The following is a 19,190-nucleotide window of genomic DNA, read 5'->3' as shown; positions in this document are numbered from 1 at the left end:
CCACCCAGGCACCCCAAGAGTTTCTTTTTCTTTTCTTTTCTTTTTTTTTTTAAAGATTTTATTTATTTATTTGACAGAGAGAGATCACAAGTAGGCAGAGAGGCAGGCAGAGAGAGAGAAGAGGAGGAAGCAGACTCCCTGCTGAGCAGAGAGCCCGATGCGGGACTCGATCCCAGGACCCTGAGATCATGACCTGAGCTGAAGGCAGCGGCTTAACCCACTGAGCCACCCAGGCGCCCCCAAGAGTTTCTTCTTTTGAAGTGTAGCTGCAATATATTAATTTTAAAATATAAATAATATCATCTTCAAATTACTGGGTGGCAATTAAAAATATCACTAAGCTTAAATTGTTCACCATTTAGGCAGAGTTTGATTAACCTATAGACTCCTATTTTAATACTTCAACCACTAAACATTTATAATTTTAGCATTTAATTTGTATGCGTGTGTATATAATACATATACACATATCTGGGCTCTCTTTTTTCTTCCCTGCCTACAACGAGAGAACCTGCTCTGACTACAACCCTAGAGGAAGCAACCTTTCATTCTACACGATCTGTTCTCCTTTCTACAAAGCCTCAATTATTCATTTGCTCAATAAATCTTTATTGCACAACTACCCTGCCAGGCACACACTGTGCTGTCCTGCAATTGCCAGTCTAGTAGGAAACCTGGAGTTGAGTAGGAGCCAATCAAATGGAAGACTGCAATCCCAGCAGAGAAAAGAGCATCCAGAAAGACCTGGAGATAGCAAAGACCTCAGTATAATCAAGGAACTGAATGGAGGCCAAGGTGAGGAAAGCAGCATGGGATGAATATAGCTATTAGAATACTTACTTTAGAATACTTACTATGTATGTCAGCACCATACATACAATAATTCACTTAACTTCCACAACAACCCTATGAGGTAGTACTATTACTATCTGCTTTATAGACCAAAAACTGAAGCCCAGACCCATTAAATAATTTGCTAAATCATACTGCTTTTTAGTGGCAGAACAACATATTCCAAGGAACACAGATACACTGTAAAAAAGAATATAAAGAACAAAAGAATAATTTAATTGCATCTATCACCTTTTTGTCCTCTTGTAAGCATAAATTCAATACACAGAAAAACACTGCATTCCATGCATTGGTCAGTGTATTCTGATGTAACAGAAGGCAAAGAAATAGCTGTTCCACTGAACACACAAAGTTGTCACCTTTTACCATCTTATTTACAGCTCCCTTTGCCTAGAACATGAATCACAGTAATATTCCACTTCTCATGATTATAAGTAAGGCATTGTGCTACATGAGGAAAAAACAGTTTAAGCATTAGAAGAAAATTCAAGTTATTTGAAAATCATAAAAAATAAGAAGAGGTAAATATCCATAGTGGATTTTTAAAAAAAAGAAAGATTACTGCCAATTCTTTCAGTTACCATGGCCAAATGTTTAACTGAGTATGTCAAGGAACTCAATTTAATTCAGATTGGTTTTTTTTTTTTTTAAAGATTTTATTTATTTATTTGACAGAGAGAAATCACAAGTAGTTGGAGAGGCAGGCAGAGAGAGAGAGAGAGGGAAGCAGGCTCCCCGCTGAGCAGAGAACCCGATGCGGAACTCGATCCCAGGACCCTGAGATCATGACCTGAGCTGAAGGCAGCGGCTTAATCCACTGAGCCACCCAGGCGCCCCCAGATTGGTTTTTTAAAAATTTACTGAATGCTATTTTGTCAGACATTGTACTCGGGGTTGGGAATGCAACAATAAATGAAAGATACGTCCTTCTCCTCAGTAATCTCACAGTCTAACAGGGTCAGTCAGACAATTACCATAGAAGCAATAAGAAGAATGCTAACAGGAGGAGGAGGAAAGGATACACTGATAACTTCTAGGACGGGCTACATCTGAAGTGTATTAAAAGATTCATATGAATCGGCAAGGCTGATCAATTTGAAAAAGGGATCATAAGCAGAAAGAACAGCATATGTAAAGTTATAAAAGAACACATTATGTTCATTACGGCTGAGATACAGAATACATAGCTTATATTTCCTGAGAACTGGTAATGAGGTGGCAAACTGTTGTGAACAGACAGGCTATGTAGGTTAGATTTTATCCTGGGTAATAGGGAACCACTCACGGAAGGACTTTATAAAGCAATATGACACAATAGATTTGCTTTTTAGAAACAATTACTTTAACAGAAATCCAGAAGATAGACGGGATGGGAAAATCAATAAGGCTATTATAGTTAAAAGATGATGAAGACTCAGGGTGGTAGCAGTAGGCAACAGGAAGAGAAAATATTTTTAAAGGATGTAATATGATGTTTTCCCTGACAGCAAAGAGAAGTGTCACCTTAATTGTGCCATCATCCAAGAATACAGAAAAGCTGCCTATTGCCTAACACATCAAGTCAAAAAAGTCTGTATCATGGACAAATTTTTTTGCCCTTCTTCTTTTTTTTTAATGATCTTATTTATTTATTTGAGAGAGAGAGCAAGTAAGAGAGAGCATGAGAGGGTAGATGGTAGGGTAGATGGTCAGAGGGAGAAGCGGACTCCCTGTGGAGCTGGGACTCCAGGATCATGACCTGAGCTGAAGGCAGTCACTCAACTAACTGATACTAGACACATATACAAAAACCATCTTAAAAGAGATATACCAGCCTTCTGTGTAGTTTCTTTATTAAGAAGACTCAAAGATTGGGGAAATTATTCACAATCAGAACTTATATCAGACTCCTCTGTGGAGACTTTAAAATGAAACCTTCCTGAGTTTCACCACTAGAGATGTTAATTATGTAGAGTTCATGGATCCGTTATTTTAAAAAAGCTTCCCAGGTGAGTCTAATGCAACCCGTACCTGAAAACAGTTTAGGGGGATAAATTTTCTTTCTTTTTTCTTTTTTTTTAAAAAGATTTTATTTATTTGAGAGAAAGAGCACAAGCAGGGGGAGAGGCCAAGGAAGAGGGAAAAGTAGGCTCCCCCCTGAGCAGGGCGTCTAATAGAGGGCTTTCCATCCCAGGACACTGGGATCATGACCTGAGCTGAAGCCAGAAGCTTAAGCAACTGAGCCACCCAGGTGCCCTGGAAATAAATTTTCAACTGTCAATTGTTCAGTTTGAGAACATAGTAAGCTAGCAGCTAAAGTGCAGATTTGATTTCATCTCTTATTTAATAATCTGTTTTAATGGAAGTCAAAGTTGAATAACACTAAATATGATACCATGGGAAGAATATGAACTTTGAAGCTGCAGTTCAAGTCTCGAGTCCCTCAGCCAACAAACTCTGTAAACTTGAGAAAAACTATGTATCTCTCTAAATCTTGATTTCTCAATTTATATCATGAAGAGGTTGTAACAGATAAATCTGATTCCCGATCTTCAAAGTCAGTACTAATTTAAAATGGATGGACACACTAAACACTATTGTGTTCAGAAAAAAGACACCATTTTAAAGCACTTTTTAAAAATGGAGTTCTTCAGAGCACCTGGGCAGCTCAATCAGATAAGCGTCTGCCTTCAGCTCAAGTCAAGATCCCAGGATCCTCGTATGGAGACCGGCATGCGGCTCCCTGCTCAGCGGGAAATTGCTTCTCCCTGTATCCCCTGCTCTTCATGCTCATCTCTCACTATTTCTCTCTGTCAAATAAATAAATAAAATCTTAAAAAAAAAAAAATGGAGCTCCTCTCTCACTCCTCATCCCCTTTTTGGTTTCCTTTTTATTTTTATCCAGGGTGATCATTTGGAAAGCAAAGGTAAAAAAGAAAGAGACACAGGTGACTCCTGGAGCAAGACTAAAAATTTCTTTTAAAACGAAAGCCAAGGGGAGCCTAGGTGGCTCAGTCAGTTAAGTGTCGAACTCTTGATTTTGGCTCAGGTCATGATCTCAGGACTGTGATACCAAGCCCCACATCTGGCTGGGTGCTAGATTTGGAGCCTGCTTAAGATTCTTTCTTTCCTAGAATGAATGAAACAAGATGGGATTGGGAGGGAGACAAACCATAAGTGACTCTTAATCTCACAAAACAAACTGAAGGTTGCTGGGGGGAGGGGGTTTCCGAAAGGGGGGTGGGGTTGTGGACATTGGGGAGGGTATGTGCTATGGTGAGTGCTGTGAACTGTGTAAACCTGGCGATTCACAGACCTGTACCCCTGAGGATAAAAATACATTATATGTTTATAAAAAAGAAAAAAAGAAAGAAAAAGAAAAAAAAAAGATTCCTTCTCTCCTCTCTGCTCCCTCTCTAAAAATAACAATAACAATAATAAAAATAAAAATAAATTAAATACAGGCCAGATGTGCTATTTGCCTAGAATCAAGGAAAAGGTAGCAAGTAAGCACTCTTTATTGTTACTGCTCTACTACAAATGCTCAGACTCATCATGGGAATCCAATTAATGTATTTAGTTATTTTTTTCTTTAATAAACACTGTAATATTAGTTTATGCATAATTAGATTACTCAGAAGTTTATGCATAAATACATTTCACATTGAAAAGATGTACCCTGTTACAGCAGCCATTATTTTTCTATAATACAGAGGATACTAACATAGTCAAATATAAATTAGCATCAGGAAATAAACTCATAGAAGCAAATGTTTGTGGAAAACTTCCAAAACAATAAGGAATTAAGAATACTTTGTAAATATTTGAGAAAACATAATCAAATGAAAAGCAAACCTAATCTACACATAAATCATACATCCATGAAAATTAAGTATCTCAAACTGTTGCAAAGATATTTTTTATAAACTGGGCACAATTATGATTGCTGATTATTAACAATTTTATCAATAGATCATTAAGCTAGAACAGTAAGCTAATCATTGCTAACATCTAACAAGTATGCTACGTTTTTACTAAAAAGGGAGTTTGATACTTTGTCACCTTACTTTTGAAGACTTCTACTTCAAAAGGCTATGGAAATCGGACACCTGGATGGCTCAGTGGGTTAAAGCCTCTGCCTTCGGCTCAGGTCATGATCCCAGGGTCCTGGGATCAAGCCCTGCATTGGGTTCTCTGCTCCGCAGGGAGCCTGCTTCCTCCTCTCTCTCTCTGCCTGCCTCTCTGCCTACTTGTGATCTCTGCCTGTCAAATAAATAAATAAAATCTTTAAAAAAAAAAAAAAAGGTCTATGGAAATCTAAAAGAATGGACAACTATTATTAAACATTCAGTGTTCTTATATAGCACTGACCTAGATACTATGAAGAACAAAATACAGTAAGGTTGGATATATGCTAATGAGGACCTTATGATCAGTCAGAAAGACAAAACATATATGGAATAACAAAAACACACATGGGAAACAGTCAACTGTTTCCAGTCATACATGGCACAACTGCCTGTGGTCAAGGGCGCTATTAACCAATATAGATGAGACAGTATAACTTGCTATTTATGTGAGATAGGAGTTACGCAAAGAATAAAAGGCTCAAATTCATCTGTTGAATTAATATCCAAAATATATGAAGAACTCATAACAACTCAAGCAGAAAAACAATTTGAGAATGAGAAGATCTAAATACCCACTTTTCCAAAGACATACAGATGGCCTAAAAGACACATGAAAAGATGTTCCACATCAGTCACCAGTGAAATGCAAATCAAAAGGACAATGAAAGACAATGAAAGAACACTTCACACCTGTTACAATGGTTATTCTCAAAAAGACAAGAAATAACAAGTATTGATAAGGATACGGAGAAAACAGAACTCTGTGCACTGCTGGTGGGAATGTAAATTGGTACAGCCACTGTGGAAAACAGTACAGAAGTTCCTCAAGAAATTAAAAATATAACTATCACAAGATCAAGCAACTCCACTTCTGGGTATAATCCAAAGAAAAGGAACATTAACTTGAAAAAATACCTGCACCCTCAAGTTCACTGCAACATTATTTACAATAGCCAAGACATGGAAACAACCTCTGTGTCCAATGATGGATAAACCGATAAAGAGTTAAGTGTGTATGTATGCAAGCATACATACATATACACTATGGACTATTATTCAGCCAAAAAAAGGAACTCCTACCATCTGTGACAACATGAATGGCTCTTGAAGGCATTAAACTAAGTGAAAAAAAGTCAGAGAAAGATATATAACATATGATCTCATTTATGTGTGGAATCTAAAAAACCTCAACGTATAGCAACAGAACAAATTGGTGGCTGCTAGAGGCTAGGGTTGAGCAAAGTGAGTGAAGATGGTTAATAGGTACAAACTTCCAGTTAGAAAGCAAATCATGGGGATGTCATGTACACTATGGTGACTACAGTTAATAACACTGTACTGCATATTTGAAAGTTACTAAGAGTAAATTTCAAAAGTTCTCATCACAAGAAAAAAACATTTGTAACTATATGCAGTGATGAGTGGATGAATGTTAACTAGACATAATGTGATCATTTCATAACATATGTTATGGAAGCATTACACTTTACCACCTGAAACAAATATAATATTATACATCAATTATATCATAAAAAATAGGCTCAAAGCAGGTATCAACTGAAGTGTTGAAGGATATACAATAAGTAGAAAAAATTAAAAATTAAATAGTAAACTATACAACATCATAAACTATACAACAACACTTTTGTAATATTTACTACTAAACCTTGTTTCTACTAGTGTTCCTCAATGGAAAAGACAAAGTCTTCCTCCTTATATATTAAACCCCATATGCAACAACACCAAGCAAGTAATAGGCAACCAGTAAACTTTTACCCCATCAATCAATAAACAGTTCATTTTAATGAAAGCACACCTGACATTTGCTATATGGATGGTTTACTATTTCATAAACATTAAAAAAGTGAAAGGGGTACTTTCTTAAACAACTAGTAAAATGCTACCTCGGCTCAATTTTGCCCTCTGGATACAATTTTACACTCTGTAAATAAGCCATACAACCTGTTCACAACCTGGCTCTGACTTGTTTTCCTGGTCTCAACTCCTTACCTCTGCCCTATCAGCCTTACACCCCGGCCACACCCAACTTCCACCGGCTCTCTACATCCACAAGGCCAGAGTCCTTCACCCACTGCTCTACTGCATCTTCCTATTTATCTTCCAGAACCAGTCACCAGTTCTTGTGAGGCTTCCAGGGAGAATTAATACTCATCGGTGGCTCTCACAGCACCGTGTTCCTACCTCCGTTACTGAGTGAAACAGACTACGTTATAACTTCCTGGTTCTCTCCAGAAATAAAGGTACCTAAAGGCAGAGCTCTTTCACTTTCATAGTCTGAGCAATACCTAGCACTGTACCTGGTACACAAGACAAAATTACTGCTGAATGCAGGAAAGAGTACACAACATTACAAACATCATTCAAGAGTTCTTTACTATCACCTGGAAATATATGTGCATTCCATGTATTCCACACATCATAAGGAACTCACAGACCAAACATTAAATGGTGATGATGGAGCTGCAAAAGGACTCTTCATTATCAGATATATCTGCGATAAGGTCTGCTTTAAAAATGAACTTTTTTTTTTTAAAGATTTTATTATTTGAGATAGAGTGAAAGGGAGAAGCAGGATCCCCACAGAGCAGGGAGCCTAACATGGGGCTCAATCCCAGGACCCTGGGATCATGACCTGAGCTGAAAAGAGATGCTTAACCAACTGAGCCACCCCACTGCCCCTGAACTTCTTACTTTAACATGAACTCTTTACTTCAAAAATGAACTCTTTAAAAATGAACTCTGAGGGGTGCCTGGGTGGCTCAGTGGGTTAAAGCCTCTGCCTTTGGCTCAGGTCATGATCCCAGGGTCCTGGGGTCGAGCCCCACATTGGGCTCTCTGCTCAGTGGGAAGCCTGCTTCCTCCTCTCTCTCTCTGCTTGTCTCTCTGCCTGTTTGTGATCTTTCTCTGTCAAATAAATAAATAAAATCTTAAAAAAAAAAAAAAAAATGAACTCTGAGTCTGAAATTACCCGACTCAGAAGTTTGTTATGTGGCTTTCCAGAACCAATTTAGTATAAAGCTAGATGTATTTTTGACTAGCAATAAGACTATCATGGAATCCACATAAGACAGTTGAAAATTCAAATTTAAAAAAGGAACTATTAGTAATTAAATATCAAATTATTCAAGAATCCTTGGAATTTGATTTCAGATCTCTAGAAAGTAAGTGTTTTTTTCTTCCTCCAGTGTCTATCTTTTGTGCAAATCATTTTACAAAATGTTTCATCTGATCATTTCTTAACCAAATTACTTGTGGAAGCTTTAAAGAATATCATGGCACGAAGTTAAAATCTAGGAAGTTTTGTTATTATCAGCATGTCAGAATGCTGAGAAGGATACCTGTTCTAAAAATTCAAATACAACAGGGTACAGATCTGATTACCTATATAAAGTCTCTGTCAAGCTAAATGGGAATAAATTAATTTGAAATCCAAAGACAAATCTTTCTTCCTTTTAGTATTAACAATAATGTTAATAGCCACCATTTACTGAGAGCCTGCTACCTGCCAGACATTTCATGCAAATTCTACCCGAAAACACTTAGAAGAAAAGTGAACCTAGGAGGCCAAATAGCTGGCCAAAGCTACATAAGAAGTAATGGAATTCAAATCCAGGTCAATCAGGTTCCAAAGGATAAAAGTTAATTCACTCCTATGCTAACAACATGTCATACTGAAAGACTGCAACAAATTTCTACAACTCTCTTTCCTTCTTTGAACTGTGGAAGGATAAATGGTCTAAAGCATGTCTCATCACCTCGTAGCACTGCCATAACCATTCTTTAACTCACTGCTTGAAGTCTACGGTATGTGAAATCTGTGCTTTTCAACATTTACTTTGATACTTCCAAAGTTAAACTGTTTGCATAGCATACAGTAGTAAATTTCTTTATCCTCAAGTCTAGATGAACACGTTTTCATATAAGTTTCCGAACTGTGTGCTACATAAAATCAACTACTTTCCCCTCAACACTTAGAGGTAACCTCCACAAAAAGGTTAAAAAGCCAGAAAATTAAGAGCAGCTTACTTTTAGGTATTAAATACTCCGAAACTAGTTAAAAAATAAACGGATTAAAAGGGGGTTCTCTAAATATTTGATTAAATACCAGTTTGGTAACATCAATTTCAAGTCTGAATTCCAGAAAGGAAGGAAAGTGAAGGAAAAAAGAACTTCAATTCAATAAAAATTCTGTTCCACCAGCTCCGCAAAATTTCACGGCTATTCTGCATTCTCTTAAAGCTTCTTCATTGATGGTACTTATTTAGAAAGGATTAAGAGCCAAGTTTAATACAGAAATTATTTAATTATATCTGTTTAGGACAGATGTATGTGGCCACTTATTCTGGCATCAAAGTAATTAGCATTAAAGATCAAAGGCTACTTGTGTGAATCCAGAATACAAACTTGTTTGGATTCTATGTCATGGAACCACAGAAAGAATCCAGTAAGTCAACTTTCACTGAATTTATTTATGCCTGTCATTTCCTTTGGGGCAAATTCATTTTACAGGCTGCTGGCAAAAGAGACTCAAAACTGGTCAGTTTTTATTGTTTGGTATTAACTCTTTCAGGATCAGCCATAGAGCTATAGCTAATTCAACCATGTTGCTGGTTCAAAAGAGAACTTAATTACATTAAGCCAAAGGCATTTATAAAATCAACTGACAGGAAAGAGAGATTAACTGCTATTATGATGTTGCTCCTGAAGCCAGGAACTAGAAAATATGGATAAATTATGATAATTAGAATACCTCAGAAGAGAAAAGCTACCAGCTACTTTTTGTTCTTTACTAACCTGGCAACAAAATTTCCTTTTCTTTTATTTTCCACTTAAGCTCTTGTGCTACAGTTTTACTGTTATTATGAAGAGAATGCTGTGAGCAGTCTGGAGAATGGTTGCATGTGTTTACTCAATTACAACAACTCAGGGATGGCAGGAGATTCCCAAGGGCATCTAATCCAACTATCTATCCACAGAGAGTGATCCTTTCACCACCATATCTCCATTAAGTAGCCAAAGGATGGAATGTTCTCTACCAATTAAAAGTAGCACACTCCATCTTTAGAGGACTCTCTTAGAAAGTTTGTACTCAGTGACAAAGTCTGTTTCTCTATTGCTTTTACCTTGTTGTAATACCTAAAAGTCATGAAAAACAAATCTAACCTTTCTTTAATATGAAGTCCTTCAAACATCTAAAGAGAATGACACTCTCCTATCTCCATTCCTTCATATGTTCCTAATAGAAAATACTACTGAGTCCCCTGTCTGTTAGGCAAGCTGCAAAAAAATTAATTTATGCATATTTTAAATTATTTTAATTTTTAAAAATAATATTTAAAACTTTGAGTTACCCAAACTATTAGATACCAACTTTAAATTAGTAAGTTGATGCTCAAGCAAAAACTTCCTTATAAATAAATGTGTATGCCTGTATTAAATCTCAAAAAACTCAGACACAAGACTATTTTTAATACTAAAATTAAATAAATAATTGCCCTTCATTGTCCCTAATGTAAACTAGTGAAATGTTCACACAAAAGGCTATGTGTTAACTAAAAATTTTAAGAAATATTTAAAATACCTTTCTATAAAGTTTTGGGGCTTTGTTATGAAGTTTATTTGAACAGCAGGATGCATTCTAAATTCTTGAGTTATACAGATGAACTCCCTTCTATAACTTTGATAACTTTCAGCCAAAGTCAAACAAAAGAAAAAAAAAATTCAGATCTTCTAAACGAAGACAGAAACTCTGAATTTTAAAGGCATTTAGTATTTGGTCATCTGATTTCTGTAAGATGGAACTGAGATGGACTGCATAATCTATTTCAAGGTCCTCAATTTCAATGTCAGTAGAAATTATTTATAACATTTCATCTGTAGTTTAGTGGTTCATTAAATCCTCAACTGACTACCTGTCACAGACTGTTTTGAAATGTTAACACCATCTAAATTATACTGACAAAATTATTAAACATTCACACACAATCACTTACCCAAGACTCATGGTATAAAACTGTTAGCAGATAGAGTGCATAATCATAATTCTGTCTCTTTAAAGGGCACCTGTAAGAGAAAGAGAGAGAATAAGTCAAAATTTTAAAAATTCAGTACATAAAATAATTTGCAAAATATACAAACACTAAATACAAAGGATAACTTATATTCAGGTATTCTCTATATTCAGGGAATATCCTACCTTTTATTTCTCTTTGTTTTCATCACTAATGGGAGTTATTTGTATCTGATAATAGTTTTACACTATTTTTAATATGACTGTGTCCAATCCAAGTGCCCTTCACAATCTTGGGGCTAAGAGTCTGCTGGACAGTGTGAGTGTATCTACTGAGTTCATTTTAAAAATAGAGATAGACTAAAGACAGTGGCTAATCAAAATGTTCATCTTGATTTCTCCAGAGCCAAGATTTTAAAAAATAAGCTATGCTATTCAATGCTATACTGAAGTTGTTGTATTTAAAACAGAATTAATGACCTAAAACTAGATAAAACTTCTATATAAATATGAGATAACAAATTAAGCTTTTGGAAATCATTAATTCCAATTTCTTTAAATATAAAATAAAATCATCATTTGACAGGAGCATATCGGTGGCTCAGTAAGTTAAGCATCTGCCTTTGGCTCAGGTCATGATCCCAGGGTCCTGGGATGGAGTCCCATGTTGGACTCTGCTCAGTGGGGAGCCTGCTTCTCCCTCTGCCTGCTGCTCCCCCTGCTTGGACTCACTCTCTCCCTCTTTCTGTCAATTAAATAAATAAAATCTTTAAAAAAAAAAAAAAAAACCATCACATGACAAGTGACTTTAACAGTACTCTGCTTATTCTACATATTTAGGTTTAATAGTTCTCTAAATAGTTGCTACCATAAACACACACCCACACCCACCAACACTGGAAAACTTAGGGAAAAACTCTGTCAGATACTTACAGAATTTCAAAGAGCAACACTTTAAAAGTAATTTTTTAAGCTGCACAAACTAAAAACTCAACCTTATTTTACATTTTCTAAAGACAGTAAAAAAGAATATTACTAATATATCTCAAATCTATTTTCCCCCATACTATAATACTCTAAAACCAGGGTTCCCAAGTTTTTTCCACCCCTCATTATTGCCTTCATTTATATATGCCATACTACTTCTTCTCACCATTAAGAAGGAGGACATAAAACTTAAATGACTTCCAAGAGCTTTGAAACTAGAATGGGAAGGGAGAGAAGATATCTCCCCACTTGCTTTTCTCTAAAGGCAGGTCTTTATATTTTGACATAATTCAGAAACAGCCAAATATGGTAAGATAAAAATAAAATAATCCCGGGGCACCTGGGGGCTCAGTCAGTTAAGTGTCTGACTCTTGATTTTGCTCAGGTCACGATCTTGGGGTCACAAGATCATGCCCCGTGTTGGGCTCTGTGGTGGGCATGGAGCCTGTTTAAGATTCTCTCTCTCCCCCTTTCCTTCTACCCTTCCCCGCCTTCCAGAAACAGAAATAAAATAACCCTTTTGTAAAAACATACCAATAACCCTTCTTCACCTCAAATAACACAATTTATAAATTCATATGAGGTAAATTTAATACTGTTTTTATGAAGCAAATTCACTAAAATTCTTATTTACAAAATTGCCTGGGTAAATTAAATTTCTGTATTTAATCATTTACATTTTGAACTGAAAGATCTTTGACTTTGTAAAAATCAGTTTAAACCTTAATCACTAGCAAATCACACTTTTGTTCTCTTCTAACATCTTCCCTGAGTCTTATTCACATGGATATATTAGAATCCAGACTGAAAAATAACAATAATAATTTAAGTAGGCAGTTAGGCAAGCCTCTCCATGTCCATAAAGAGGACAGCAACAGTAGACTAGTGTGAAGATATTAAACACATGAAATGTAGGTGGCTGGGTGGCTCAGTTGTTAAATGTTTGCCTTTGGCTCAGGTGATGATCCCAGGGTCCTAGGATGGAGCCCTGCATCGGGCTCCCTACTTGGTGGGAAGCCTGCTTCTCCTTCTTCCACTCCCCCTGCTTGTGTTCCCTCTCTCACTGTGTCTCTCTCTGTCAAATAAATAAAATCTTTAAGAAAAAAATAAAATAAATAAACACATGAATGGGACAGCTTCACTGACCTAATACGTTAGTTTATGTTGATGTATAAGGCTACCCCGATTTTTTTTTATTGTTTTAATTTCTTTTCAGTGTACCAGAATTCATTGTTTATGTATACCCCAATTTTCAATGTCATTTCTTAAGGAAAGGACTGCCAGAAGACTGGAAGATAATAAAACAACACAATGACCAATAAAAACAACACAATGACCAATTGGCTGAACTTTTCTTTACCTGTCTGTTTTGATGGTAAGTACATCTGTAGTCTTGCAGTATCGCTCTCCCACAAGTTTAATGAGTTTCTTCTTTGCATGATCATCTAAATTCAAACTGGAAAGTTTAACCTTAAAAATACAAGAAAAAGTTATTTGAAAAGAATTATTTCAGATACTTTGTTTAGTGAAAAGAAAACCCCAAAACCCAGTAACAATATCATTTAATGTTAAACTAACCAAAAAGAAACTTTTGCCACCTGTACCGTTGTCTATGTAGAGTTAGCAAACGGCATGCATTATGAAGCCTGATCTTACTCATGGGGAAAAAAAAAAGGAGGAGGAGGAAACTGTTTTGAGTTGAAAGTTCTGGGCATTAGCACCTTTCCTGTTAAAACCAATAAGTCTCTTAAATAAATGATATTACAGCTTATGAGTAGCACTAAGAATTAAACTCAATTAGTATTAGTAAAGCTGGAATATAAGAATACTGGGATAAAACAAAAATGCTTTAAGATATTTCCACCATGCAATTATGAGACTTTTATCATTGCAACTTGCTTAGGGGTATTTATTTTAAAAGGTCCAGGTATCTCATGGAAGATGGTATAGAGCATTCATGAAGGATCAAGACATTTGAAATTCAGCTCAACATTTCTCAAAATGTTAATACTAGTCCCAGAGGCTGTTAAGTAGAATTATTTCTCGGGGCGCCTGGGTGGCTCAGTGGGTTAAAGCCTCTGCCTTCCGCTCAGGTCATGATCCCAGGGTCCTGGGATCGAGCCCCACATCAGGATCTATGCTCAGCAGGGAGCCTGCTTCCTCCTCTCTCTCTGCCTGCCTCTCTGCCTACTTGTGTTCTCTGGCTGTTAAATAAATAAATAAAATATTAAAAAAAAAGAATTATTTCTCTAAAAAGGCTATTTTTGTTGAATATATTCAGATAATACAGAGTTAAACTGGGCTCTTTATAGAAGGACTTCTTAGAAGTGGTAATATGCTAATGAGCATTCTGAAATTTCAAGACGCAGGGTTCTTATGTAACAATTTCCAGATTTATCTGACCTCATATTCTATTTTTCAAGGGACAGTTCATGGAATTAGTCTTCCTTAAATCATATTTTGGGAAACACTGGACTACATGAACAGTTTTTAATTTGGAGAGAATTATGGCATGGATTGAAGGTATCTAAAAGAAAACTAGACTTGACATAGAAAAATAGGTTAGATATTAGAATACAGTTAAGTAAGGTAAGCCACACACTGTTTTTCCATGGACGGCATTAAGAATAAGAAAAATCCATAACTATATGAAGAGAAAAAAAGGCTCAATAAGATTTTACAATCACATCTACTTCTCGTTAGCTTCAATAACCCTGCACTTCCCTCAAGACATTATAGCAGAAGAGCTTATTTATTTTTCCATTTTTCCCACTAGCCTGCAAACTCTCCAGGGTAAGAACGGTATCAGTCCCATTTTTGGTGATGGCCTAGCACTTAAAGAACATATGACATGTATTTGTTGAATGAACACATAAATGAAAAAAAGAAAGGATACATGTTTTTTTTAAGCACCGTGAATTTTTTATTTGAACTAAGAAAATATAGGAAATAAATAAATAAAAATATACTTTTAAAGAATAAATGCAGGAAAAACATTGACTATTAAATACCAACCTACAGAAGGGTCCTATGCGCAGGCAGTGCAAATTACCACAGTCCCCTGGAAAGAATACGTATCAACAACCAGGTTATCAGCTTGAGGTATAAGAAATATAATTCTGATTATTAACGATAAGAATTACTTAAAAGGAAATAGTGAAATGAATGTACCCCTAATTATTAACATACTTGTACTTATGCCTGCACATACAGTACAAAGAATAGTTTTTACGTTAGAATAAGAGAATGGAATGATTTTTTTCCTTTTAAAACTCCCTTCAATGTAATCATTTTCAACAATAAATTAAAAAATTTACAATTTAAAAAATTTAAGTGTTCTAGCTTTTTATGTAAGAAGTAGTAAAAAAAAAAAATGGCACCAATGCTGATTATTGTAACTGCTTTAAAACTAACATTCACATTAACACTTTGAATGTTCAAAAATTATACAGCGTTTATGCCAGAAACTCAAAATATTTTAGAGCCATGTGGTACACTCACGCCACCTGCTAACACTCAAAGGCACTGCAAAATTGTAGTCATTAAACTAGATGAACAGTCTGACTCTGAATTTGAGCAGCAATCATTACCATTCTTTTTCCAAAATTCCAAAGAATGCTTGGACTTTTCTTTTGCTACATTTTAAAGCATCAATACTGTATTAACATTATCCCCCAAAACAACACTGACATTTCAAATCATAGGAGATCATGGTTTTATGTATATACTTTCAAATGCCCATATTTAAGAGTTACATAAATTGAGAAATAAACCTAATTGTGTGAAGTACCTTCTCTATTTAGAGGCACAGTACGTCAGTTAAAGAACTATAGTTATATACAAAAGACAAGACCTGGGTTTGATTTCTAGATTTGCAACTTTATTTGCTAAGTGACCTTAAATCACTTGATCTTACTGTTTCCTCATTTACAAAACAAAGTACTCACAGGATTTTTGTCAGGAATAAATGAGAATACATAGAAGAAAGCCATTTATAAAGAAAAGTCCTACACAAATATTGTTTTTAATTTAGCACTACCTTTATGACTGTCAAGAAAAATATGATACCATCTTTCTTTCTCTGAATTTAAAAATTTGAGTATCTTTTTTTTTTTAAAGATTTTATTTATTTATTTGACAGAGTGAGAGCGATCACAAGTAGGCAGAGAAGCAGGCAGAGGGAGAGGGGGAAGCAAGCTCCCCACTGAGCAGAGAGCCCGATGCGGGACCCGATCCCAGGACCCTGAGATCATGACCTAAGCCGAAGGCAAAGGCTTTAACCACTGAGCCACCCAGTGGCCCCGAGTATCTCTTAATATAGTACTTTATACTATTTGACTGGCTTCACAATATTACTTTAAATCATGCCAGGCGACACCTGGTTAAATATCTGACTCTTGATTTTGGTCATGATCTTGGGGTTGTGAGATCAAGCTCCACACTGGGCTCTGCACTGGGCAAGAAGACTGCATGGGATTCTCTCTCCCTCCCTCCCTATACCCCCGAAGAGAACTCAGGTTCTCTCTCATGTTCTCCCCCCAAAAAATAAATAAAATAAAAAAATAAGTCACACAGGAATGCACATGCTTTAGTCCCACTGTTTTACCTACTTTTACCCTTGAACTACATGATACCATTCAGGACACCACCACTGAGCTTCAACTGTCAGTGGGTAGAGTGAAAAGAGTCCGAGAAGGGCAGATGTGAGTTAGGAAAAGAACACAAAGAAGTGATGAAGGTTTCACATGGTGGTATAAGACAAAAAGGAGACAGGAGGCCCCTGGGTGGCTCAGTGGGTTGGGCCTCTGCTTTTGGCTCAGGTCATGATCTCAGGGTCCTGGGATCAAGCCCCACTTTGGGCTCTCCACTCAGCGGGGAGCCTGCTTCCCCTTTTCTCTCTGCCTGCCTCTCTGCCTACTTGTGATCTCTCTATCTCTCTGTCAAATAAATAAATAAATAAAATCTTCAAAAAAAATTTTTTAAAAAAAGGAGACAAAAGTGGATGGCAGCCTGATAGGTAAGTGGTATCTTGTGGGATACTTCAAATAATGCAGTCGGATTATTTTTATGTAAAATAAAATAAACAAACAGAACAAGTAGGGAACCGGATGTCTATTCTGGTACTGAAGATTAAGGCCCACAAAAAGTAAGGCAAAATTCTAGATTTCCTGATTCTGAGTTCAGAGATATTTTAAACCACTTAACATGGAGCTTGACAACAGCTGGTTGTTATTATCATCATTATTATTAAAAAGAGGCAACATTTACTAAATTATTAAAAATATATCAGGTATTAATTACCCCTAGGTACTTTTTAAAAAAATTTTTAAAAACATTTTTAGGTAATCTCTATACCCAACATGGGGCTCAAACTCACATCCCTGAGATCCAGAGTCACATGCTCCTCTGACTGAACCAGCCAGGCGCCTTACTCCCTAGGTAATTTATATTAACCTGTGGAATGTTGGCCAAGCATAATTTTAAGGTTTCCCCCCCTTTATCTAGATTTTCTAAAATTTATACAGTAAACATGTATTGTCTTTTGTGATTTTAATATTTTCAATTTCTCCAAACATATAAATATAATGCTATGATATTTAAACTATTCTAGGGGGGAAAAAAAGGCTGACGAGCTTTGTAAATTTATTTCATAAAGAAGGCACAATCCTGATACCAAAACCTTTCAAAGAAAGAAAATTACAAATCAAACATGGATGTACCTCTAATAATATTTCTAGAAATTAAAGTTTATCTACTTGTTACCTTATAGTGTAAAAATGGTTGCGAGACTGTCAACATATCTTTGCAGTCCACATGGAATGTTCTTTTTCATTTTTTTTTTAAGACTTTATTTGACAGATAGAGATCACAAGTAGGCAGAGAAGCAGGCAGAGAGAGAGGGGGAAGCAGGCTCCCCGCTGAGCAGAGCCCGATATGGGGCTCGAACCCAGGACCCTGGCATCATGACCTGAGCCAAAGGAAGAGGCTTTACCCACTGAGCCACCCAGGAGCCCTTTCTTTTTCATTTTTTAAAAAGATTTTATTTATTTGACAAAGAGACAAAGAGAGAAGGGGAGGGAGGGAGAGAGAGAGAGCACACATAAGCAGGGGGAGGGGTAGAGGGAGAAGCAGGCTCCCAGCTGAGCAAGGAGCCCAAAGTAGGTCTTGATCCCAGAACCCTGTGATCATGACCCTGGCCAAAGGTAGCCGCTTAACTGTCTGAGCCACCTTAGGCACCCCAAACATGGACTGTTCTGATTTAAAATAAAAACTACATGAAGTACAAAATCTAATTTTTTGAGTGTAAAAAAAAAAAAAAAAGGAGTCTCTACCTTTGCTATGATATGATGAAATGGCACTTTACTGGTGAGGTTTTCCTCCCCAAAATACATACCAGTCTAAGCATGAGAAGAAAATCAAACAAATCTAAAATGAAGTACATTCCACAAAATACATAACTAGTACTTCTCAAAACTGTCAAGGTCACTAAAAACAAGTAAATTCTGAGAAACCACCACAGTCAAGAGGTGCCTAAAGAAATCTGAATAGGGGCACCTGGGTGGCTCAGTCTGTTAAGCATCTGCCTTTGGCTCAGAGCATGATCCTAGGGTCCTGAGACAGAGCCTGGTGTCAACAGGGCTTCCTGCTCAGCGGCAAGCCTGCCTCTCCCTCTCCCATGCCCTCCAACTCATGTTCTGTCTCATGAGTGCTGTTTCTCAAATAAAGAAATAAAATCTTTAAAAAGAAAATCTGAATAAAGTATGAACTTTAATTAATAATGTATCAATATTGGCTCGTTGTAATAAATGTACCACAATAGTAAAAATGTTAACAACATAAGAAATTTGGTGTGAAATATAGGAGGATTCTGTGAACTATCCTTGAAAGTTTTCCATAAATCTAAATTTTTTTTAGTTAAAAACAAAAAAACAAAAAACAAAAACCCATCAGGTAACTGCTCTGTGACTGCTGTGTGAGAAAGCTATGCCATGTGGATCAAGACTCTTACCGGAGAAAACAGTGGTTTCAAATACTAACTTGGAAGTTACTACAGCAAGACACTTGGAACTGCAATAGTATGTGACATGCTCTGATGGGTAGGAGCAGGGATTTAATGCTTCTCCAAGCAACAAACGATCCTAAATAAAATGCTAACAGAGCAGATCCATAGTAAGGCAAAAGAATGATGTACTATGAAATAATCAGGGTTC

General features: G+C 36.3%; 1 protein-coding gene across 3 annotated transcripts in view; it reads right to left on the bottom strand.

The window, feature by feature from the left end:
* The window catches only part of MRPS35 (mitochondrial ribosomal protein S35), a 47,043-nt gene that overhangs the window by 10,560 nt on the left and 17,293 nt on the right, over positions 1–19,190 (bottom strand). For all 3 annotated transcript variants that reach the window (XM_059387189.1, XM_059387188.1, XM_059387190.1), the window contains 2 exons: positions 13,340–13,449; positions 10,976–11,045 (listed from right to left, as the gene is read on the bottom strand). In XM_059387189.1, the coding sequence (XP_059243172.1) occupies positions 10,976–11,045; positions 13,340–13,449 (180 nt within the window). The remainder of the gene's footprint in view (positions 1–10,975; positions 11,046–13,339; positions 13,450–19,190) is intronic.

This window comes from Mustela nigripes, unplaced genomic scaffold (genome assembly GCF_022355385.1).
Source record: "Mustela nigripes isolate SB6536 unplaced genomic scaffold, MUSNIG.SB6536 HiC_scaffold_218, whole genome shotgun sequence".
NCBI lineage: Eukaryota > Metazoa > Chordata > Mammalia > Carnivora > Mustelidae > Mustela > Mustela nigripes.
This window is presented reverse-complemented; position numbering and strand designations above follow the sequence as displayed.